The 25,500-nt window shown below is 37.8% G+C and overlaps 1 protein-coding gene across 4 annotated transcripts in view; it reads right to left on the bottom strand.

Moving 5' to 3' along the window:
* The window catches only part of KPNA1 (karyopherin subunit alpha 1), a 96,968-nt gene that overhangs the window by 43,563 nt on the left and 27,905 nt on the right, over nt 1-25,500 (bottom strand). For 2 of the 4 annotated variants that reach the window (XM_004373628.3, XM_023728819.1), the window contains exon 2: nt 16,253-16,386. In XM_004373628.3, the coding sequence (XP_004373685.1) occupies nt 16,253-16,381 (129 nt within the window). In that variant the 5' untranslated portion in view covers nt 16,382-16,386. Of the gene's footprint in view, nt 1-6,697; nt 7,350-16,252; nt 16,387-23,106; nt 23,166-25,500 lie in introns of those variants that run through there. The other 2 variants (XM_023728820.1, XM_023728821.1) reach the window with 2 other exon arrangements.

Raw genomic sequence — 25,500 nt, 5'->3', positions numbered from 1 at the left:
AAAAAAAAAAAAGGTCCTCCAAGGTCAAGATGGGAGACTGCTGACACATTGTGGGGTTCTTAACCAATGTCATAAAACAATATGTGTACAGACTGTTTAATGAGAAACTATTTGTCCTGTAAACCTTCATTTAAAGTACAATAAAAAAAAAAACAAACCTAGAAATAGAAGTACCATACGGTCCAGCAATCTCACTCCTTTGAATATATCCTAGAGAAGTAAGAGCCGTCACAAGAATAGATACATGCACACTCAAGTTCACTGCAGCACTGCTCACGATAGCAAAAAGATGGAAATAACCCAGGTGTCCATCATCGGACGAATGGATAAACAAATCATATTACATTCACACAATGCAGTACTATGCAACAATAAAGAACAACAATGAATCCGCGAAATATAACATGGATGAATCTGGAACGCATTATGCTGAGTGAAATCAATCAGTCACAAAAGGACAAATGTCTTATGAGACTACTATTATAAGAACTCAAGAAAAGGTTTAAACACAGAAGAAAACATTCTTTGATGGTTATGAGGGCGGGGAGGGAGGGAGACAGGAATTCACTAACTTGACAGTAGACAAGAATTATCTTAGGTGAAGGACAACAGAGAATACAGGGGAAATAAGCACAACTGAACTAACCCAAAAGCTAAGACATTTCCTGAATACAACCAAACGCTGCAAGGGACAGAGTAACAGGGGAGGGGATCTGGGGACCATGCTTTCAGAGGACATCTAGGTCAATTGGCATAACAAAGTTTATTAAGAAAACATTCTGCATTGAATCCTGCTTTGGTGAGTGGTGTCTGGGGTCTTAAAAGCTTGCGAGCGGTCATCTAAGATGCATCAATTGGTCCCAACCCACCCGGAGCAAAGGAAAATGAAGAACACCAAAGACACAAGGAAAATGTTAGCCAAAGTGAAAGAAAGGGCCACATAAACCACAGACTCCATCAGCCTGAGACCAGAAGAACTAGATGGTGCCTGGCTACCACCAGTGACTGCCCTGACAGGGAACACAACAGAAAGTCCCTGATGGAGCAGGAGAAAAGTGGGATGCAGAACTCAAATTCTAGTAAAAAGATAAGACTTAACGGTCTGACTGAGACTGGAGGAAACCCGGAAGACATAGCCTCTGGACTCTGTTAACCCAGAACTGAAACCATTCCCGAAGCCAACTCTTTAGACAAAGATTAGACTGGACTATAAGACATAAAATAGTACTCGTGAAGAGTGTGCTTCTTAATTCAAGTAGATACATGAGACTAAATGGGCAGCTCCTGTCCGGACGTGAGATAAGAAGGCAGAAAGGGACAGAAGCTGGTTGAATGGACGTGGGAAATCCAGGGTGGAAGGGAGGAGTGTACTGTCTCATTATAGAGAGAGCAACTAGGGTCATATAACAATTTGTGTATAAATTTTTATATGAAAAACTAACTTGAGCTGTAAACTTTCACTTAAACACAATTTAAAAAAAAAAAGTATTACTTGAAGGTAGGCTGTAATTAGTTAAGGATATATACTATAAAGCCTACAGCAAACATTAATAAAAAAGTCATCCACTAAGCCATCTGCTGCCTATAAAAAATGCAATTTAAATATAAAGACATAAATATATTAATAGTAAAAAGGTAGAAACATATGTAATGCTAAGGCTAGCTACAAGAAAGCTAGAGTGGCTATATTAATTTCAAAGTAGATTTGAGAGCAAACAGTATTACCAGACATAAAGTAAATAACTTTATAATGATAAAAGGATTAATCAATCAAGAAGACATAAGAATCCTAAACATTTATTCCCCTAATAACTGGTACCCTCATAAAGGAAATCTATGAAAAACCTACAGCTAATAACATACTTAATGAAAGACTGAATACTTTCCCTAAGATCAAGAAATAAGACAGGGAAGTAGCTTTTAGTTCTAGTCACTGCAATTAGGCAAGAAAAAGAACTAAAAGGCACTCAGATAGGAAAGAAAGAAGTAAAACTGTCTGTATTTACAGTAGCATTAAAAAATCTAAAATACTTAGGGAAAAACTTGACAAAAGAGGAGTGAGACCTACACAGCAAAAACTACAAACTGCTGAAACTAAAGACCTAAATATATTATTTTACCATGTTCATGGGTGAGAAGACTCAATATTGTTAGATATCAATTCTCCCAAAGTTTATAGATTCAAAAGAATTCAATCAAATTCCCAGCAGGTTTTTTTGTAGAAACTGATATGTAGATTCTAAAATTCACTTAAATGTAGATAGGATCTACAGTAGCCAAACAATTCTGAAAAATAAGAGCAACGTCAGAGGGCTAACACTATTTCAAAATTCATTACAGAGCTACAGTAATCAAGACAAATTACAGTAATCAAGACAGTGGTCATCTTTTGGAGATAAACATCGAAGTATTTACAAATGAAATCATTTGATGTCAGGGATTTGCTTTAAAGCAATTCAAGGCATTATTTTACTTCTATCTCAAGGATGCCCTTTAACACTGCTTGTAGTACAGGTCTAGTGGTAATGAATTCTTTCAGCTTTTGTATGTCTAAACACACCTTTATTTCATCATTGTTTTTAAAAAATATTTCTGCCAGTATAGAATTTAAATTGACAGTTTTTTTTCTTTCAGTACCTTACAGAGATTTCTCCACTGTCTTCTGGCTTGCATTGTTTCCAATGAGAAATTTGCTGTGATGATTGTTACCCTTTGTTCCTCTATATGTAAACATGTCTGTTTTCTCCACATACTTTTAAGATTTTCACTTTATGGCTAGTTCGAGTGGTTCGGTTATGATGTGATTTACTGTAGTTTCCTTCATGTTTCTTTTTATTTTTTATTGTGCTTTAGGTGAAAGTTTACAGATCAAGTTAATTTCTCATACAAAAATTTATACACATATTATTATGTCATATTAGTTGCTATCCCTATAATGTGACAGCACATTCCTTCTTTCCAACCCGGGTTTCTTGTGTTCATTCAACCAGTTCTTGTCCCTTCCTGCCTTCTCATCCTGCCTCCAGACAGGAGCCACCCATTTGGTGGTGAACTAAGCGGCACACTCTTCATGAGTATTATTTTATGTTTTATAATCCTGTCTAATCTTTGTCTGAAGAGTGGGCTTTAGGAATACTTTTAGCTCTGGATTAACAGAAAGTCCAGGGGCCATGTTTTCCGGGGTTCCTCCAGACTCAGTCAGACCATTAAGTCTGGTCTTTTTACGTGAATTTGAGTTCTTCTCCACGCTTCTCTCCTGCTCCGTCAGGGACTCTCTGTTGTGTTCCCTGTTAGGGCAGTCATTGACGGTAGCCAGGCACCATCTAGCTCTTCTGGTCTCAGGCTGATGGAGTCTCTGGTTTATACTGCCCTTTTCTCTCTTGGGCGAATATTTTTCTTATGTCTTTGTTGTTCTTCATTCTCCTTTGCTCCAAGTGGGTTGGGACCAACTGATGCATTTTTGATGGCCACTCACAAGCTTTTAAGACCCCAGACTCCACTCACCAAAATGGGATACAGGATATTTTAATAAATTTTAATCAACCAATTTGACCTCATAGATATATACAGAACACTCCACCCAACAGCAGCCAAGTATACTTTCTTTTCCCACGCACATGTAACATTCTCCAGAATAGACCACATAGCAGGCCACAAAGCAAGCCTTAACAGAATCCAAAACATTGTAATATTACAAAGCTTATTTTCTGTATATGTCTATGAGGTCAAATTGGTTGACTGTGGCATTCAGATCTTTTGTATCTTTTCTGAGCTTCTTCCTAGATGTTCTGCCCTTCACCAAAAGTGATGTGTTGAAGTTTCCTGCTATTATTGTGGAGCTGTCTATCTGTCTTTTCAATACTGTTAAGAGTTTGTTTTATGTATTTTGGAGCCCTATCATTGGGTATGTATATATTTATTATGGTTATGTCCTTCTGATTTATTGACCCTTTAATCTTTATATAGTGTCCTTCCTTATCCTTTGTGGTAGATTTTCCTCTAAAGTCTATTTTGTCAGAGATTAATATTGCCACTCCTGCTCTTTTCTTTTGATAGTTGTTTGCTTGATACATTTTTTTCCATTCTTTGACTTTTAGTTTGTTTGTTTCTTTAAGTCTAAGGTGTGTCTCTTGTAAGCAGCAGGTAGATGGACTGTGTTTTTTTAATCCATTCTTCCACTCTCTGTCTCTTTATTGGTGCATTTAATCCATTTACATTCACTGTAATTACTGATAGGTATCAGTTTAATGCTGTCATTTTGATGTATTTTTTTTTGTGCGTGTGTGGTGTCGAGAGTTTCTTTGTTCCACTTAATTTTCTGTGCTGAGTCATTTTTCTTTATGTATTTTCTTTTCATCATTTTCATTCTTGTTGATTTTGTATTTGCTAAGTCTTTACTTTGTTTTTCTTTTTTATTTTGATGGGTAGATTTGTTAGTTTCCTTTGTAGTTACCTTAAAATTCACCTCTATTTTTCAAAGTTTAAACCAATCTTTATTTCTTGATACTGCCTTAACTTCCTCTCCATATGAAAGTTCTATGACTCCCTTTAATATTTCTTGTAATTTTGGTTTGGTTTTTACAAATTCTGTTTACGTAGAAATGCCCTAATTTCACCATCATATTTGAGAGACCGTTTTGCTGGATGTATAACTCCTGGCTGGCTATTTTTTTTTCCTTCAAGGCTTTATATATGTCATCTCGTTGTCTTCTTGCCTGCATGGTTTCTGCTGAGTAGTCACAGCTTAGTCTTACTGACTCTCCTTTGTAGGTGACTTTTGTTTATCCCTAGCTGCTCTTAAAATTCTCTCTTTATCTTTGGTTTTGCCAAGTTTTATTATAATATGTCTTGGTGACTTTCTTTTGGAATCTACCCTGGGTGGGGTTTGATAAGCTTCTTAGATACCTTCTCCTCTTTCATGATATCAGGGAAGTTTTCTGCCAGCAAGTCTTCAACAATTCTCTCTGTATTTTGTGTTATATCTCCCTGTTCTGGTACTCCAATCACTCATAGGTTCTTCATCTTGATAGTGTCCCACATAATTCTTAGGGTTCCTTCATTTTTTTAAATTATTTTATCCAATTTTTCCTCAAATAAATTGGTATCAAGTGTTTTACCTTCAGTCTCACTAATTCTGACTTCTGTTGCCTCAATTCTGCTCCTATGACCTTCTATTGAGTTGTCTAATTCTGAACTTTTATTGTTAATCTTTTGGATTTCTATTTGTTGTCTTAGTATGGATTCTAGCAGCCTGTTAAATTTGTTATTCTGATCTTGTATTGCTCTCCTGAATTCCTCTATTGCTTTGTCTGTGTGTTCTTTGGCCTGGTCTGAGTATTTGCATGATCTCCTTCCTGATCTCTTGAAGAGCTCTGTATATTAATTTTTTGAATTCCACCTCCAGTAATTCCAGGACCTGAGGTTCTTCGATCTGTGCGTTTATATTTTCATTATTTAAGTTTTCAGCCATTATTTCTTTAAATGTTTTTTTCTGTTACATCCTCTTTCCTCTCCTTCAGAGACTCCAATTAGCCACTTATCAGACTGCTTGAAGTTGTCCCACAGCTCACTGATGCTTTTTTTTTCCTGGTTCTTTTATCTCTGTTTTTCATTTAAGACAGTTTCTATTACTATGCCTCAAAGTTCACTTATCTTTTCTTCTGGAATTTCTAATTTGTTATTGATTCCATTAATATATTTTTCATCTCAGACACCATAGTTTTCATCTCTGAAAGTTTGAGTCTTTTAAAAAAATATATATATATCATTCCTCAGTGACACAGTTAAGTACTCAACTACTAGCCAAAATGTTGGTGGTTCAAACCCACGTACAGGCACCTCAGAAGAAAGGCCTGGTGATCTGCTTCCAGATCACGGCCTTGAAAACCCTATGAAGCAGTTCTACTCTGCACACATGGGGTCGCTGTGAGTTGGAATCAATTTAATGGCAAATAACAACAAAAGCAACAAGAACATGTCTCTACTTAACTTTCTGAACGTACGGAATACAGTTACAGTAACTGTCTTAACAACCTTCTCTGCTAATTCTAACATCTGTGTCAGTTCCGGGCCAGTTTCAACTGATTATTCTCATTATGGGTCATATTTTCTTGCGTCTGTGTATACCTCATAATTTTTGTTTGGATGCCAGACACTGTGAATTTTACCTTGCTAAATATTTTTGTATTCCTATGTAACTTCTTGAGCTTTGTTCTGGTGTGCAGCTAAGTTATATGAACACAGTTTGATCATATGGGTCTTGCTTTTATAATCTGTTAGGTGGGTCCAAGGGCAATGCTAAGTTTGCAGCTAATTAATCTCTACTACTGACGCAAGACGTTCCTGAGTCCTCTACCTAATGCCTCATGAATTATGACTTTTTCCTGTCTGGCTAGTGGGAATAGGCACTACTCCTGGCTCTATTCTTGGACAATATTTTTTCTAGCCTTAGGTAGTTTCATCATACAGATGTGCTGATCAGTAGACCAGCACTCTGTCGAATACTTGAAGAAAATGTTCTACAGAGCCCCAGGCTTCTCTCTCTGGTATTCTATTCTATAAACTCTGTCTTGGTCTCCCAAGATTCCCAGCTCTGTCTCTTCAACTCAGGGAGTCTGTGGGTTCTTCCTCAGATGCCCCTCCCTGTATCAGAACCTGGAAACTCTCTCAAGGCACCTGGGGCAATCACAGCGCTCACCTTATTTGTTTCCCATCTCCAGAGATCACTGGCCCTTCACTGTCTGATGTTTTGGTGTCTTGAAAACTGTTGTTTCATGTTATTTTGTCTGCTTGGTTTTTCGTTGTTGCTGTTCAGGTAGGAGGAGAACTCTTGGCCCTGTTAATTCAATTTGACCAGAACCAGAAATCCTCACGGACTCTTTTTGATACTTCAGACACCCCAATTTTGGCCAATGGAAGACTCCAGTTACCTCCTCAGTCTTTTTAACACAACTCCAGTGATCTTGTAGTATATGTTATGAAAACTTATTACAGATTATCATGAATGTTCCCTGTCTTTAACCAAAAATCAGCTATTTTTCCAAAGAGCCTGGTTCTTTTTAAAGAAAAATCTCTAAAGTCCACAATCTCAGGGCGCTAGAGGTGCTCACTGCTACAAGATAATTTATTATTTCTAGGCCTTTAATAGAGCTAGGTTTTTTTTTGTTTGTTTGTTTGTTTTTAATGAAAATACATCATGTATTTAGCAGTATTTCCAATTCAAGTTTACTGAATGTCTTCTGCCATTAAGATATATCTCACGAGGAATAAAGATTAGTCCAAGGACTAATGGACCACAACTACTAGGGCTTCCACCAGACTGAGTCCAGCACAAGTAGATGGTGCCCAGCTACCACCACCGACCGCTTTGACAGGGATCACCATAAAGGATCCTGGACAGAGCTGGAGAAAAACGTAGAACAAAATTCAAACTCACAAAAAAAAGACCAGACTTACTGGTCTGACAGAGACTAGAGAAACCTCAAGAGTATGGTCCCAGACACCCTTTTAACTTAGTACTGAAGTCACTCCTGAGGTTCATCCTTCAGCCACAGATTAGACAAGCCCATAAAACAAACATTAATACACACAGCTCAACCATATATACAAGACTAAATGGGCAAACCAGCCCAGGGCAAGGATGAGAAGGCAGGAAGGGACAAGAAAGCTGAATGAATGGAAATGGAGAACCCAAGGTTGAGAAGGGGAGAGTGTTGACAAGTCATGGGGTCGGCAACCAATGTCACAAAACAATATGTGCATTAATTGTTTAATGAGAAATTAATCTGCTCTATAAACCTTCATCTAAAGCACAATTTAAAAAAAACAAGATATATCCCACAAGGGATAATTAATTGAATTTCCATATTTTGAAGTGTTTTAAATTAATTTACACTCTAATTTAGCCACTAGCATGACACAGTTAGGCCGATTTGTTTCCTTTCATCTTTTCTTTTCATGCATTTCTCTCCTCATTGTGATTTACTTTTCTTCTATAGTAATTTAAAACATCTACATGATTCCAAAATCAAACATAATTACTAAAATGACATCTGCAGTATTAAAATGTTTACATACACAGGCAACGCCCTTACTATAACATGGTAGGGCAGGATGCTGCTGTTGTTGTTGTGTGCTGTGTGCTGCCAAGTCGATTCCAACTCATAATGACTCTGTATGACAAAGTAGAAATGCTCCACAGGGCTTCCTAAGCTGTAATCTTTACGGGAGCAGGTCACCAGGTCTTTTCTCCCAGAGAGTGGCTGGTGGGTTTTAACTGCTGAACTTTTGGTTATCAGCTGAGCGCTTAACCATTCTATAGAATCTAGCTATAGAAAATATTTTAGAAATATATTATTTTAAATTTCGAGATTTATTAAATGATATAAATTCAATGATAACAATTCTAGCAGCAGTAGGTTAAACAGCAGGTGAAACTAAGGACAAAGCTGACTGTCATGGATTGAACTGTGCCCCCAAAAAATATCTGTCAACTTGGCTGGGTCATGATTCCCAGTATTATATGACTGTCTACCTTTTGTCACCTGATGTGATTTCCCTATGTGCTATAAACTCTATCACTATGATGTAATAAGATGGATTAGCAGCAATTATACTGATGAGGTCTACAAGATTAGACAGTGTCTTAAGCCAATCTCTTTTGAGATATAAAGGAGAGACACAAGCAGAGAGACATGTGGACCTCATACCACCAAGAAAGCAGTGTTGGGAGCAGAGAATGTCCTTTGGACCTGAGGTTCCTGTGCCGAGATGCTCCCAGACACAAGACTGATGACAAGGACCTTCCTCCAGAGCTGACAGAGACAAAAAGCCTTCTGCTGGAGCTGGCGCCCTGAATTTGGACTACTAGCCTACTGGGCTGTGAGAGAATAAACTTCTCTTTGTTAAAGTCATCCACTTGTGGTATTTCTGTTATAGCCACACTAGATAACTAAGACAGGGACTAACTTGCAGCTAATATTTCTAGCTTAAAGAAGCATAAGCAAAATCTTATTTGATAAAATTGGTAGAATGGGGTTGAATGGCATATTGAATTTGTCAAGGACAATTTATTAAACACATATGCAAGTTATGCAATTGTTCAAGTAAAAAATGTCAAAGCATGTTGGATAACTAAACTGTGAAAATCTTTAAAATGATGTTTCATGAAATAATTGGAGTCACACACATTAAGAAATGTACCACTAGTTTCTTTATGGGTACAACCCAGGTCATTTAATATTTAGCAGTTATAACAGAGTGGACTAATCACTTCAAAACCATGCTCTGACCATCAAATGCTCTGCAAAACGAACGAGATCTACGTTACAGCAAACAACTTTTATCAGGTGGACCTAATGCTGCACGATCCTGTGGAAAGAGCACTAACCTAAATGTGCAAGGATTTTGGTCACACTAACCTCTGCATATTCTTGGGCAAATCATCCAAACTTACAGTTTTGCTATATAGCAGATGATCTATATCTGCACTGTCCAACAGAAATATAATCTAAGCCATAAATGTAATTTAAAAATTTTCTAGTAGCCACATTGAAGAAAGTAAACAAGTAGATGAAATTAATTTTAAGAAATTGAGACATTTTACATTTTTCATACTCAGTATTTGAAATCTGGTGTCAATTTTACAGTTACACAACATCTCGATTTGGACCAGTCAAGTATTTCGCGCTCAATAGCTATATGAGGCTAATGGCTATCATACTGGATAGCACGGCTCCAATGGCTTTCAAACATTTCCTGGGGGAACAGAAGCAACATATGAGACACAATCCAGAACCCCAAGACTCCAGAGAACGAATGTGAACATTAATGGTGTAGGTGATTTCAAAGGTTTCTTCCAGTGACAGAGGCTATTATTCTTTATGGTGATGGTATTCCCACCGAAATTACTATAACCACTTAGGAGGGCTTCAGATAAAGAACTAGCAATGCAATGAATTGATCATCTTTCTTTTTCAATGTTTTTATATACATACTGTATTTTCTCTTGCCCAGGGTCATACAGGCACTTAAAGACATTTACAATTATAGTGTAGTATACCAAAAATAATAAAATAATAATCTACAACTCAACGGTTTGCTTGAGAAGATTAAAGAGTTATTCCTAAAGTGTTCAGAACACACAGCAAACACTCGATAGTTAACTATGTCATCCATACTTCATAATGACTAATTAATATAGTGTATTTTCCACTATCCTAGAACTGCAGCTCTCTTATTAACAGAAGAATTAAAATATATCATGTTTACACTGTTTTCTTCCCAGAAGTCAATAAAATTTTCATGCCAAGTGTAAGCTAATCAACACAATAAGAATCAACACTCTAGAACAAGACTAACAGATTTAAAAGAGCAGAATCGCGCTAACTAGATAGTAGACAAGAATTATCTTAGGTGAAGGGAAGGACAGCACACACTACAGGGGAAGTCAGCATAACTGGACTAAACCAAAGCTAACAAGTTTCCTAAATACAACCAAACACTCTGAAGGACAGTGTAGCAGGGGAGGCAGTTTGGGGACCATGCTTTCAGGGGACATCCAGGTCAATTGGTATAAGAAAGTTTATTAAGAATATGTTCTGCATCCTACTTTGGTGAGCGGTGTCTGGGGTCTTAAAAGCTAGTGAGCGGCCACCTAAGATGCATCAATTGGTCCCAACCTACCTGGAGCAAAGGAGAATGAACATCAAAGTCACAAGGAAAGTAGTAGCCCAAGAGACAGAAAGGGCCACATAAACCAGACACTCCATCAGCTTGAGACGAGAAGAACTAGATGGTGCCCGGCTACCACCAATGACTGCCCTGATGGGGAACACAACAGAGAGTCCTGGATGGAGCAGGAGAAAGGTGGGGTACAGAACTCAAATTCTAGTAAGAAGACCAGACTTAATGATCAGACTGAGACTAGAGGAACCCTGGAAAGCATGACCCCTGGATTCTCTAATCAGCCCAGAGCTAAAAAAATTTCTGAGGCCAACTCTTTAGACAAAGATTAGACTGGACTATGGGACATAAAATGATACTCGTGAAGAGTGTGCTTCTTAGTTCAAGATACATGAGACTAAAAGGGCATCTCCTATCTGGAGGGGAGATAAGAAGGCAGAGAGGGTCAGGAGCTGGTTGAATGATATGGGAAATCAGGGGTGGAAAGAAGGAGTGTGCTATCATAGTATAGGCAGAGCAATTAGGGTCACATAACAATGTATGTATAAATTTTTGTATGAGAGACTAACTTGAACTGTAAACTTTCACTTAAAGTACAACAATAAATAAAAAAGAGCAGAATCAGGCCTTTCTATCCTCTTCTCAGAAATACCATCCCACAATGATAAAAGGAACAAAAAACAAAAACACATTTACCTTTGTTAAAACTAAGAGACATGTGAACCTTTAACCATATCTATGACAGCAGATTGAGGAGAGTGGAGGAAGATCAAACTGAAGTGCCTATGGTGGGATATACTGTTAACAAGCAAGCCCACAAACCCTGCAGAGCCCTGGAAAGTCTCAGGATCACAGATTCGAGGTATAACAGAAGGCTGGGGTGAGGCAGTGGACTGAAAACAAGAGCATGGTTTGAAAAAGAGAAAATTATGAGGATCAGTCTAGGAAGTCCAGCATTTGAATTACAGGACATGAGGTAAGGAGGAACTTCTCAATGAATTAATAGCGAAAAATTTCCAAGAACTGAGTCTCCAGATTCAAAGTACCCTCCTAAAGCCCAGCACAATGAATAAAAATTTTTAAAAAAGGGAGGGGTGGGGGGGGTTGGAGTGTAATGAATTACTTAATACGGCCTTTCTAGCCAAAGTCTTGTAACTCCCACCCAGGTGATTGGGCGGGACTGTGCTGATGGGTAACTGTGGCCCTCTAAGGGGATTGGTCAGTATTGCCATAAAAGAGAGCGAATTCCAGAGCAGAGAGAGGGGGATTCTACTACCACAAAGGAAGAACAGCCAGGAGTGGAAAGCATGTCCTTTGAACTTGGGATCCCTGCGCTGAGATGCTTCTGGAAGGAGAAGGCGTGGTAGGGGGAGAGAGGAAGGGAGGAAGGGGGAGAGACAAAGAGACAGCAATCTTAACCCTGAAGATGGGGAGAATCGGTAGGAGGAGAGACCTGGCAGCAGGAGACGGTGCAGTGGGCTTCCCAGCCCACTGAGAGAGAAAGCTGAGTGCCTTTGGGGAGAGGCCTAGGGCCAGGGAGAGGCGTGCCTGCAAGCACAGTTCGGAAGAACTGTATCCTGAGTGTTTCTGAGCATGAACTGTAACTTACTTCCCTTATAATAAACCCCATAATCGTGAGTACGGTCACTGAGTTGTGTGTGGCCATTGCAATGAACTACTGAACCCAGCAGAGAAGTAGGAAGTGCTGTCTGTGCAAGGGATGGTTGGTGTCAGAACTGGTAAAGATGGCGGAGAGAGGAGGCTTGTCTGGCCTCCGCCTCATGGGAGTCAGCCTTGCGCTGTTGATCTTGGTTCTCCATCCCCCTTGTAGGACTGGAGGTCAGACACTGCCCCCATGCCGTTTTTACAGGGCTACATCATCATAAAATTTCAGAACTAGGAATAAAGATCTTAAAAGCTTTAAAAAAAAAATTTTTCTCAAAGAACCTGTAATAGATTGGAAGCTACAATTTAGGAAAACAATAGCTTCAAAATTCAAGTATGAATGTAGAATGACATATTCAGCCAAGCCAGGTCTCAAAAAATGTCTCCCACATGCTCTTTCTCAGAAAGCTACTAAAAAATATTCTTCAGCAAAAGAGGGATTCAACTTAAAATAGGAAAAACATGGGATTAGGGGATCATCACAAGAAACGAGAAAATTCTGCAAAGTGATGTCCTAAGACTACAGCTGTGCAGCAAGCCCACAGGACAACTAATATTGATAGGAGCAAGAGAAGAGAAAATGCAGGATGAGGTCTTCAGGAAAAAAAAATGCCAAAATAATCATGGTTGTTACCCTTTATAGGCTGCATATATTGCCTGACCTTATCAACCAAGTAAACTGATGGGAAAAGTTAGCTGTCCACAAGTTTATCAACTTGCATGCTCCGTAAGATATTTCTTACACCAACATGAAGCAAGCCTCCAATCTTTACCACTATGGTCTTCATGAACTTTTTAGCAGCACTATTTATCACCTACTCACACTGAATTCAGCAAGAGTCTGTTTTCACAATTTGTTAACAATAAACCTAATGTGTTCATCTTTCCATACATGAAAAATTTCAAGTACTGGCTTAATCAGAATAAAATCACTAGTAAAGTGTTTTGCCAAGTGAGTTCTGTCAGTGCCAATGGTACAGAAGTCATTTATGTAGTGCTGCCTAGGTAACAAATATTAAGTGCTAGCCTGATAAAAGAATGGCTCTAAAAGATAGTTATCCTTTGTATACTTAGCAGCATCACTCCCATTAAAAAAAATTTTTTAATTTTTTTTAAAAACCTGCTGTCGTCGAGTGGGTTCTGACTCATAGCAACCCTATACGGCAGAGTAGAACTGCCCTAGCGTTTCCAAGGCTGTAAATTTTTACCGAAGCAGACTGCACATCTTTCTCCTATTGAGTGGCTGTTGGGTTTGAACCGCTGACCTTTCGGGTATCACCCAAGTGCTTAACCACTGCACCACCGCTTTTCCAGATACATGACAAAGCAAATGTGGAAGGATAAACAGTATTTTAATCAATCTGTATTTTGCTGATATTTACTGGTTCACAAATTAGGCATGAAACAAGTACTGTATATTTACTGTGATAGTTGGAAATCTTACTAGTTTTACCAGTTCTCCCTGCATAAGATGGCACATACACAATGAAAAAATTAAGATTTTAAACAGAGCAATATTCCAGAAACTTGTACTGGAAAATGTCCACTAAAGCCCTGGCACAATTTTAGATATCATACAATGAAGATGGCAGAATTTCAACTATAAATGTTTTAGTCAGATGTGTGAGGCCATCTTTGCCACTTGATATACTAAGGATAAAGAGCATCATCATCTGCCTTCAGTCAGGTGAGTGAATATGAGAATTTTACTTCATCTAAAATTTTACAATGAAGTCTAATTACATGAAATCAGCAGACATCAAGAAGATACAGATCAAAAGGAACACTGTGTCAATGGCAGAGTGTCATTACTACATCTTTAAATGGCTTAAAGCCAGACGTGATCTCGAGGCTGACTGTTATACCCAGACCTACACCCATGTGTGTTCACGTTTATGTATGTGAATATAAATACTTAACAATGTTATTGTGACTTCTGAGAATAAAAGGAAAGGAAATTTACCTCAGAAATAGAAGCTAATATAAAAGCTCATTCAAACAAAAGGTTCCATTCCCTTTGGAATAGGAAGATGCTATACCTGATTATTCTGTTACTGTGAAACATACTGAATAAAAAAGAGGCAATAGAAACATATCCTTCTATGAATAAGTGGTTATTTTCAAAAATCATAAAGGAGAATGTCAAGAACTCATAACTTAATTTACTAAACTCTATTACAATATTACAAACTCTCCTTGCCAATAATAATGAAGTGTTTGATTCAAACATCTACAGGCCTTACAAACACACACACACACACAAAGGTTGTAATATATTCTTGGAAATCAACTAATTGGATCTCCTAGTGCACTGTTTCTCAAAAAAAGTGACTGTTGAGAATCTCCCACTATAGCTGCAAAAACTTTATGCCAGATTACCTTATTTCTCAAGTATGAGGGGTTTGCAAACTTATTCATTTGATTTATGGAGCTTTTATAGTCTGGGGTCAAATAGTCCTTCCAGTTTCGAAATCCTCTCCACAGCAAAAAAGAGTCACTTAAATCCTCTGTCTTTAAATTTCTTTGCCAAAAGTGATGAACCATTTGTCCTAAGCATTTGTGGATGGGGGTAAAGTGAGAATACGTCCCAGGTATCTCTGTAAGTGTTCTTGCGCAAAAAAATGATCAAAAATCATTGTCCCCCGACAGTCTTAGGGAATATCTAGCTCAAGTGCCATAACACAGGTTATAAAGAAAACATTCTACATTCCACTTTGGTGAGTTGCATCTGGGATCTTAAAAGCCTGTGAGCGGCCATCTAAGATACTTCATTGATCTCGCCCTTTCGGGAGCAAGGGAGAATGAAGAAAACTAAAGATACAAGGGAAAGATTAGCCCAAAGGACTAACAGACCACAACTACCATGACCTCCACTAGACTTGAGTTCAGTACAACTAGATGGTGCCCAGCTACCACCACTGACTCTAACAGGGATCACAATAGAGGGTCCCAGACAGAGATGAAGAAAAATGTAGAACAAAATTCTAACTTACAAAAAAAGACCAGATTTACTGGCCTGACAGACTGGAGAAACCCCGAGAGTATGGCCCCCAGATACCTTTTTAGCTCAGTAATGAAGTCACTCCCGAAGTTCACCGTTCAGCCAAAGATTAGACAGGCCCATAAAACAAAACGAGAATAAAGAGGCACACCAGCACAGGGGCAAGAACGAGAAGGCAGGAGGGGACAGGAAAGCCGGTAATAGGGAACCCAAGGTCGAGAAGAGACAGTATTGACATGTTGTGGGGTTTTTAACAATGTCATAAAACAATTATATGTGATGTTTAATAAGAAACTAGTTCTGTAGACCTTCATCTAAACTACAATTAAAACAAAAAAATCATTGTCCTAAATGTCCTTATAAGTAATACACAATTATTTAGGGGGGAAATGACAATGTCAGAAATTTTTCTTTAAAACACTACAGAACAAAGAAATTTAAAGACAGACAGACATGAAGCAAATGTGGCAAAATGTTGACGATTGCTAAATCCGAACAATGGGCTATAGGGTTCATTATGTAGTTATTTTGTATATGTTCAAAAATTTTCAAATTAAAGTTTACAAAGAAAAGTAATGTTTTATTATTCATTTAAGAATTCATCAAGAAACATGCATGTGAAATCTTAAGGAAGTTGCAACTTTAGAAAAATTTAAAAAGACTAAAAGAAACTGGCCAAAATGTACAGTGCTTACATTGAGATACTGGAAACCTGAAAGATTTCCCAGTTCTTTTGTTCTACTTTCCAGTACCTCCATCACCACCACTGGCCAAAAGAAGTATTGATTTTATAGTGGAAAATGTATAATACACTTTGTTTAAAAAATAATAATAAAGTTGGTTTCAAGTTTAAAATGGAAAATTAAGTTCTTTAAAATAAATCAATAAAGACCAAGAACTTACCTGCTCTTCTCTTTTCTGCTTACGTAACTGAAGTCCTTCTTCCTCCCTTCTTCTACGCATTTCATCAGGATTCAAGGACTTGTTCTTATAACTTTTCAGGCGAAAGTTCTCTTTTCCTGGGGTGGTCATGATTTCTACAAGGTTAAGGGAGGGGTTATAAACAGATGAGCTTAACTGTAAAGAGTTCTGTTATTCTAAAAAAAACTCAGCATTTTAGAAATACATGCTGATCACGATCATTAGCCATTAGAGAAATGCAGATCAAAACTATAATGAGATATCATTTCTCCCCAACAAGTCTAGCATTAATCCAAAAAACACAAAATAATAAATGCTGGAGAGGTTGTGGAGAGACAGGAACACTTATACACTGTTGGTGGGAATGTAAAATGGTACAACCATGTTGGAAATCGATTTGACACTTCCTTAAAAAGCTAGAAATAGAAGCACCATACAATCCAGCTATCCCACTCTTTGGAATATATCCTAGAGAAATAAGAGCCGTCACACGAATAGATACATGCACACCCATGTTCATTGCAGCACTGTTCACAATAGCAAAAAGATGGAAGCAACCTAGGTGCCCATCAACGGACGAATGGATAAACAAATTATGGTATATCTATACAATGGAATATTACACAACAATAAAGAAAATGATGAAGCTGTGAAACATTGTATAACATGGCGGAAGCTGGAACTTATTATGCTGAGTGAATTTAGTCAGTCACAGAAGGACAAATACTGTATAAGACCACTATTATAAGAACTCAAGAAAAGGTTTAAACACAGAAGAAAACATTCTTTGATGGTTATGGGGGTGGGGAGGGAGGGTGAGGGTTATTACTAACTAGATAGTAGATAAGAATCATCTTAGGCAAAGGGAAGGACAGCACACAGTACAGGGGAAGTCAGCACAACTGGACTAAACCAAAGCTAAGAAGTTTCCTGAATACAATCAAATATTTTGAAAGACAGAGTTGCAGGGATAGGGGGTCTGGGGACCATGCTTTCAGAGGACATCTAGGTGAACTGGCATAACAAAACTTATTAAGAAAATGTTCTGCATCCTACTTTGGTGAGTGGCGTCTGGGGTCTTAAAGCTTGCAAGTGGCCATCTAAGATGCATCAACTGGTCCCAACCACCTGGAGTAAAGGAGAACGAAGAACACCGAAGACACAAGGAAAGTATTAGCCCAAGAGACAGAACGGGCCACATAAACCAGAGACTTCATCAGCCTGAGACCAGAAGAACTAGATGGTGCCCAGCTACCACCAATGAACGTCCTGACAGGGAACATAACAGAGGGTCCCCAATGGAGTAGTAGAAGGATGGGGTGCAGAACTCAAATTCTAGTAAGAAGACTAGACTTAATGGTCTGAGACTGGAGGCGCCCTGGAAAGCATGGCCCCTGGACTCTCTATCAGCCCAAAACTAAAACAATTTCCAAGGCCAACTCTTCAGACAGGGATTGGACTGGACTGTGGGACATAAAGTGATACTCGTGAAGAGTGTGCCTCTTAGTCAAGTAGACAGAAGAGACCAAAGGGGCAGTTTCTGTCCAGAGGTGAGATGGGAAGACAGAGAGAGAGTTAGGAGCTGGTTGAATGGTCATGGGGAATCAGGGGCGGAAAGGAGTAGTGTGCTGTCGCAGAATGGGGTGAGCGATTAGGGTCTCATAACAGTGTATGTAAAAAAAAATTTTGTATGGGAGACTAACTTGAAATGTAAACTTCATTTAATTATAACAATTAAAAAAAAAAGTATACATGCTGAGATCCCAACTCCACAGGGACTCCAGGAATGGTTACTTTATTTAATGACTTTAAAAACCAAAACCAAAACCCACTGCCGTCAATTCGATTTCGAGTCATGGCGACCCTATAGGACAGAGTAGAACTGCCCCATAGGGTTTCCAAGGAGCGGCTGGTGGATTCGAACTGCCAACCTTTTGGTTAGCAGCTGAACGCTTAACCACTGGCACCACCAGGGCTCCACTTGAATGCCTTTATTGGGATATAATTCACATACCATACAATTCATCCATTCAAAGTGTGCAATTCAATTGTTGTCAGTATAATCGCAGACATGCGCAACCAACACCACATTTAATTTTAGTACATTTTCATCTCCTCAAAAAGAAACTCCACACCTTTTAGCTATCACCTCCTAATCCTTCCTTACCCCCTCAGCTCTAGCAACCGCTAATCTACTTTATACCTCTACAGATTTACCTATTCTGGACATATCACAAAAATGGAATTGTAAAATATGTGGCTGTTTGTGTCTAGTTTCTTTCAGCTCTTTCATAATGTTTTCACATAATGTTTCCTCTGTATTATAGCATGTATCAATACTTCATTCCTTTTTATGATAAAATACTACTCCACTGTGTGTATACACTGCATTTTGTTTATTCATTCATCAGGTTAATGGGACATTTGGGTTGTTTCCACTTTGGACTATTATGAATAATGCTGCTATAAACATTTGTGAACAAGTTTTTGTGTGGACATGTGTTTCCATTTCTGTTGGGTATATATTTAGGAGTGAAACTGCTGGGTCATATGAGAAATTGACAGACTGTTTTCCAAAGTGGCCGTCCAATTTTACCATTCCCACCAGCACTGTATGAGGGCTGCAATTTCTCCACATCCTCGCCAACACTTGATATTTTTCTGACTTTTTTATTCTAGTCATCCCAGTGGGTGTGAAGTGGTTATCTCATTGTGGTTTGGATATGCGTTTCCCTAATGACTAATGCAGCTGAGTGCCTTTTCATCTGCTTATTGGCCATTTATGTATCTTCCTTTGATACATATCTATTCACATCCTTTGTCCATTTTTTAACCGGGTTTCCTTTTTTATTATCAAGTTGTAAGAGTTCTTTATATATTATGGACACAAGTCCCTTATCACGTATATGAAATACAACTATTCTTTCTCATTCTGTGGGCTGTTTCTTCATTTCCCTTATGGTGACCTTTGAAGCACAAAAGTTCTTAATTTTGACGAAATCAAAATTTTCTAGTTTTTGCTTTGTTGCTCATGCTTTTGGTGTCATGTCTAAGAATCCTTTACCAAATCCAAAGTCTTGATTAGGTCTTTGATCCATTTTGAATTACTTTTTTTTTACATGGTTAGTTTCGTATATTTGTATAGGGTCCAATTTCATTATTTTACATGTGGCTATCAACATGTCCAGAGCCCTGGTGGTGCAGTGGTTAACTGTCCGGCTGCTAACCAAAACATCGGCACTTCGAATCCACCAGCTGTTCCTTGGAAACCCTATGAGGCACTTCTACTCTGTCTTATAGGGTTGCTAAGAGTTGGAATTGACTCAGTGGCAATGGGTTTGGTTTTTTGTTTTTTGTTTTTATCAACATGTCCAAGCACCATTTTTTGAAAAGACTGTTCTTTCCTGATTTAATGGTATTGGCATCCTTTCAGAAAATCCTTTCAGTTGACTATAAACCCACTGCCATTGAGTTAATTCAAACTCATAGCGACCCTACAGGACAGAGGAGAACTGCCCCCATAGGGTTTCCAAGGAGAGGCTGGTGGATTCAAACTGCTGACCTTTTGGTTAGCAGCCACAGCTCTTGACCACTGTGCCACCAGTTGACTTTAAACGTATGGTTTTATTTTTAGGCTCTCAATTCTATTCCATTGATCTATATATGTCAATCCTTGTGCCAGTACCACACTCTTGATTACCTCTGCTTTGTAGTAAGTTTTAAAATCAGCAAGTCTAAGTCCTCCTACTTTGTTCATCATTTTTAAAATTGTTTTGACTACTCTAGATCCCTTGCATTTCCATATGAATTTCAGAACTAGCTTGTCAATTTCTATAAGAAGCCAGCTGTAATTTCTGAATCCGTAGATCTGTAGATCAACTTCAGAAGCATTGCCATCTTAACAATATTAAGTCCTCTGAATCATGAACATGAGATATATTTCCATTTATTTAGAGCTTCTTTAATTTTTTTCAACAGTTTTGTAGTTTCCAAAGTATAAGTTTGCACTTCTTTTGTTAAACTGATCTCTAAGCATTTTATTCTTTTTGATGCTACTATAAACATAATTTTCTTAAATTTTCAAAGTGTTCATTACCTGTGTATAGAAATACAATTCTTTTTTTTAATATTTGTGTATCCTTTAAATATACAATCTTTCTCTTTCTGAACTCACTTATTAGTTGCAATAATTTCTTTAGTGAATTCCGAAGAATTTTCTATAAACAAGATCATGTCATTTGTGAATACAAATAGTTACCTCTTCCTTTCCAATCCGGATGCCTTTTGGTTCTTTATCTTCACTAACTGCACTGGCTAGAACCTCCATCACTATGCTGAACAGAATAGTTAACATCCTTGTCTTATTCCTTATCTTAAGAAGAAAGCACCTAGTCTTTCTTCATTAAGTAAAAAGTCAGCTGTGAGATTTTCACAGATGCCCATTATTAGGCTGAGAAAGTTCCCTTCTGCTACTAGTTTGTTGAGTATTTTTATCATGAAAAGGTGTTTGATTTTATCAGTGCTTTTTCTGTGTCTATTAAGATGATCGCATAATTTTAAACAAAATTCTACTGATATGAGGTATTAGTTGACTTTCAGGTATTATACCAACCTTGCATTCCTGTGATAAGCCCCACCTGGCCATGGTTTGTAACTCTTTTTATATGTTGCTGGATTTGGTTTGCTAGTATTTTGTTGAGGATTTTGTGTCCATATTCATAAGAGATATTGGTCTGTAACTTTCTTGAGGTATCTTCATCTCATTTTGGCATCAGTGTATTACAGGCTTCACAGAATGAGTTGGGAAGTGTCCCCTCATCTTCTCTTCTTTGGAAGAGTTTATGAAGAATTAGTATTAATTCTTTAAATATTTGGTAGAATTAAGCAGTAAAGATGTCTGGGCTTTCCTTTGGGGGTAGTTGTTTTTATTATAAAATCCATCTTTTCACTTGTTATAAATCTAATGAGACTGTCTTATTTCTTCTTGAGTCAGCTTCAGTCGTTTTTGTCTTTCTAGGAATTTGTCCGTTTTACTTAAGGTATCTAATTTACTGGCATACAATTGTTCACATTATTTCTTTACAGTCCTTTTTATATTTGTAAAGTTGGTAGTAATGTTCCTTCTTTCATTTCTGATTCTAATAATTTGAATCTTCTTTTTTTCTTGGTTAATTCAGCTCAAGGTTTGTCAGTTTTGTTGATCTTTTCAAAGGAGCAGGTATTAGTGTCACTGATTTTCTAGATTTCATTAATTTCTGCTCTAATCTTATTTTCTTTCCTTCTGCTTGCTTTAAGTTTAGTAGGTCCTTCTTTATCCAATAATTTACAGTGGAAAGTTACTGATTTAAGACCTTTCTTCTTTCTTAGTATAGGCATTTACAGCTATAAATTTCCCTCTGAACACTACTTCAGCTGCATCCCATAAATTTCGGTATGTTGTACCTTCATTTTCGTTTATCTCAATTTATTCTCTTATCTCTCTTTCGATTTTTTCTTTGACCCATTGGTTTACTTAGGACTGTCTTGTTTACTTTCCACATACTTATCAGTTTCCCTCAATTTTTTTTTTCCTGTTACTGATTTCTACTTTCATTCTACCGTGATCAGAGAACATACATGATTTCTATCCTTTCAAAAATGTTCTGAAGTTTGTTTTTGCCTAGCATATGGTCTATCCTGGAAAATGTTCCATGTGTACTTGTGAATAATGTATACTCTTTTGTTGTTGAGTGGAACGTTCCACACGTCTGTTAGATCTAGTTGTTTTACAGTTGTTGTTTCCTTGCTGATCTAATTGTTGTATCCATTATTAGAAGTGGGGTACTGAAGTCTCCAAGTATTACTGTTGAAATGTCTTATACTCCCCTCATTTTTGCCATGTTTTGTTTTGTGTATTTTGACACTGTTATCAGGTACGTATGTGTTTATAATTGTTCTATCTTCCCAATAAAGATTTTACCTATATTATAAAATGTCTCTATCTCTAGTAGCATTTTTTTTGTTTTAAACTCTATTTTGTCTGTTATCAGTACAACCACTCCAACTTTCCTGTGGCTACTGTTGGCATGCTAGTTCTTTTTCCATTCTTTTTCTTTACATCTATTTGTATCTTGGAGTCTAAAATGTGTCTCTTATAGACAGCATATAGTTGGATCTTATTTTTTTATTCAGCCTAACAATCTCTACCTTTTTACTGACTGTTTAATTCATTCACATTTAATGTTAATTATCGATATAATTTGATTTACAACTGCCATTTTACTTTTCATTTTTTAGTATCTCATGACTTTTTGTTCCTATAGTCATCAACTGTTTTTGTTTACATTGAGTATTTTCCAATGAAATATTTAAACTTCTTTACTGATTTTTGCACTATGTGTTTTATGTTTTTAATTATATTAATTGGCTGCTCTAGAGCTTACCATATACACCTTAAGTTGTCAGAATCAGGTTCACATTTATACTAGCTTAATTCTAGTAAGATATAAAGATGTTACTCCCACATAGCTCTATTCCTTTTTACCTCTTTTTGTGGTACTACTGTCATATATATCACATCTATTAATGTTATAAACCGAACAATGTATTGTTATACTTACTACTTCATCATCTGTAGTCACTTCCATAGTCCATTATAGCATCGCTCCCACCCACCTCCTTTGTGCTGTTATTGGCAGATACATTGCAAATACATTTCCAAAGGTTATAGGATCAATAATACATTGTATACATATTTTATACAACTGCTTTTAAACCAGTTAAGGATGAAAAATATATACGTATACTGTCTTATATAACTGTCGTTGTTAGGTGCCATCAAGTCGATTTCAACTTACAGCGACCCATGTGACAGAGTAGACCTGCGCTACAGGGTCTTCTTGGCTGTAATCTTTACAGAAGCAGATCACTAGGTCTTTCTCCTGCAGAGCAGATGGGTGAGTTCAAGTGGCCAACCTTTCAGTTAGTAGACGAGTGCTTAACCATTTTCCAAGGCTCTTTATTTTTTCCTGTGAATTAAAATTAATACCTGGCATCATGAGCTTTCAGCCTGAAGAACATCCTTTAGCATTTTTTTTTTTATTTACTGTACTTTAGATGAAGGTTTACAGAAAAAATAGTTTCTCATTAAACAGTTAGTACACGTATTGTTTTACATCAATGGTTAACAACCCAAGACATGTCAACACTGTGCTTACTCAACCTTGGGTTCCCTATTAAAAGCTTTCGTGTCCCCTCCTGCCTTCTAGTCCTTGTTCCTGGACTACTGTGCCCCATTCATCTCGTTCTGTTTTATGGGGCTGTCTAATCTTTGGCTGAATGGTGAACCTTGGGAGTGACTTCATTACTGAGCTAAAAGCTTGTCTGGGGGCCATACTCTCGGGGATTCTCCAGTCTCTGCCAGGCTAGTAAGTCTGGTCTTCTTTTGTGAGTTAGAATTTTGTTCTAATTTTCTCCAGCTCTGTCCAGGACCCTGTGTTCTGATCCCTATCAGAGCAGTCAGTGATGGTAGCTGGGCACCATCTAGTTGGACTGGATTCAGTCTGGTGGAGGCCATGCTAGTTGTGGTCCCCTTTAGCATTTCTTGCAAGGCAGATCTGCTAACAACAAATTCTGGTTTTGCGCAGCTTAGAAGCTACTCCCTTATTATGGCAGATGCACAGGGACATCCCTAGGGGCATTTTTTTTCCTTTTCGTTTTTTTGTTTGTTTGTTTCTTTGTTTTGTTTTCTTCTCTCTCTTATTCCCTTTTTGTCTTTCTTCATTACCAGTCTCTCGATGTATTCATTTTTTTCTTTTACCCTTTTTCTTTTTTTTTCATTTTTGTTTTTCCCCATTTCTCAGTCTCTCATCTCTCCACTCCAGTAGCAAGCTCCCTTAGAACTCTTTCTTGCTTGTGTATACATTTTTGGCTCCTGTTCCTCTCTCCTCTCTCTCCACACATCACGATCTACCCCCTCCTTCCTGCCTACCTGCACCATGTAGTGAACATCACACTACCAAGCAGCACAGGCACAGCCTACTGGAACCTGCCCTGCACTGATTCCCGGTCCACACTGTCAGCCCTGGTATGTGCCACAAACAACCCATCCCAGCAACTCCCCTTCAGCTGGACCTGCTCTTCTGTACCATACCTGAGTGACTGACCCTGCCAACTGGAGAAGGAGGTGAAAAGTATTGTGCCCACAGATGAGCAAACAACAAAGAATGCACAGCCCGCCTACTCAGACATAACCAAATAGAACAAAAAAGCAGGAAGAAACAAACAAATCCACAATCAATAAACAAGGAAAATAACCACTGAATGCCCTGAAGACAGTAGACAGTATCAAAACATTTACAAAAACAGGACAGGATGGTTCCAGTAGGCGTACAAAATAAAACACCAGCTGACCTTCAAGTAGAAGAAAAGGCACTAGACCTAACTGATAGGGAATTCAGATCTCTAATATTCAGAATTATCCAAGAGTTGAAGCAAAAAGCGGGCAAAAATTAGGAAAAAATAGAGACATTCATGGAAAAGGTACATAAATTCATGGAAAATACAGACCAAAAAAATGGAAGAATTCAAGAAAATAACACAGGAACAAAACGCTAAAATAAATTCACAACTATAAATCATACAAAAACAACAATTAGAAATCCAAAAGATAAACAAGATTTCAGAAATGGACAGTGTCACAGAAGGGCTGAGGAGCAGGTCTGAAACGGTGGAAGACAGGATCAGCGAAACCAAGACAAACATCTGGCTACAACTCTGAGGAAAAATCAGAAAAAGAACGAAGAAAAATGAAGAGACCCTGAGAATTATGTGGGATGCAATCAAAAGCACAAATCCGCGAGTGGTGGGAGTTCTAGAACAGTAGGAGAAATCAGAAAACACAGAGAGGCTCACTGAAGAACTGCTTACAGAAAACTTCCCCAATATTATGAAAGATAAAAATCCAGCCATCCAAGAAGCTCAACGAACCCATATAGGATAGACCCCAAAAGAAAATCACCAAGGCATATCATAATCACATTCGCCAAAACCAAAGACAAACAAAGAATCCTGAGAGCAGCTCGAGAAAAACGAAGTCACATACAGAGGAGAAACAATAAGACTAAGCTCGGATTATTCAGCAGAAACCATGCAGGCAAGAAGGCAACGGGATGACATATATAAAACCTTGAAAGAAAAAAATTGCCAGCCAAGAATAATATATCCTGCAAAACTCTCATTCAAATATGATG

Source organism: Trichechus manatus, unplaced genomic scaffold, assembly GCF_000243295.1.
Source record: "Trichechus manatus latirostris isolate Lorelei unplaced genomic scaffold, TriManLat1.0 scaffold00026, whole genome shotgun sequence".
Lineage (NCBI taxonomy): Eukaryota > Metazoa > Chordata > Mammalia > Sirenia > Trichechidae > Trichechus > Trichechus manatus.
This window is presented reverse-complemented; position numbering and strand designations above follow the sequence as displayed.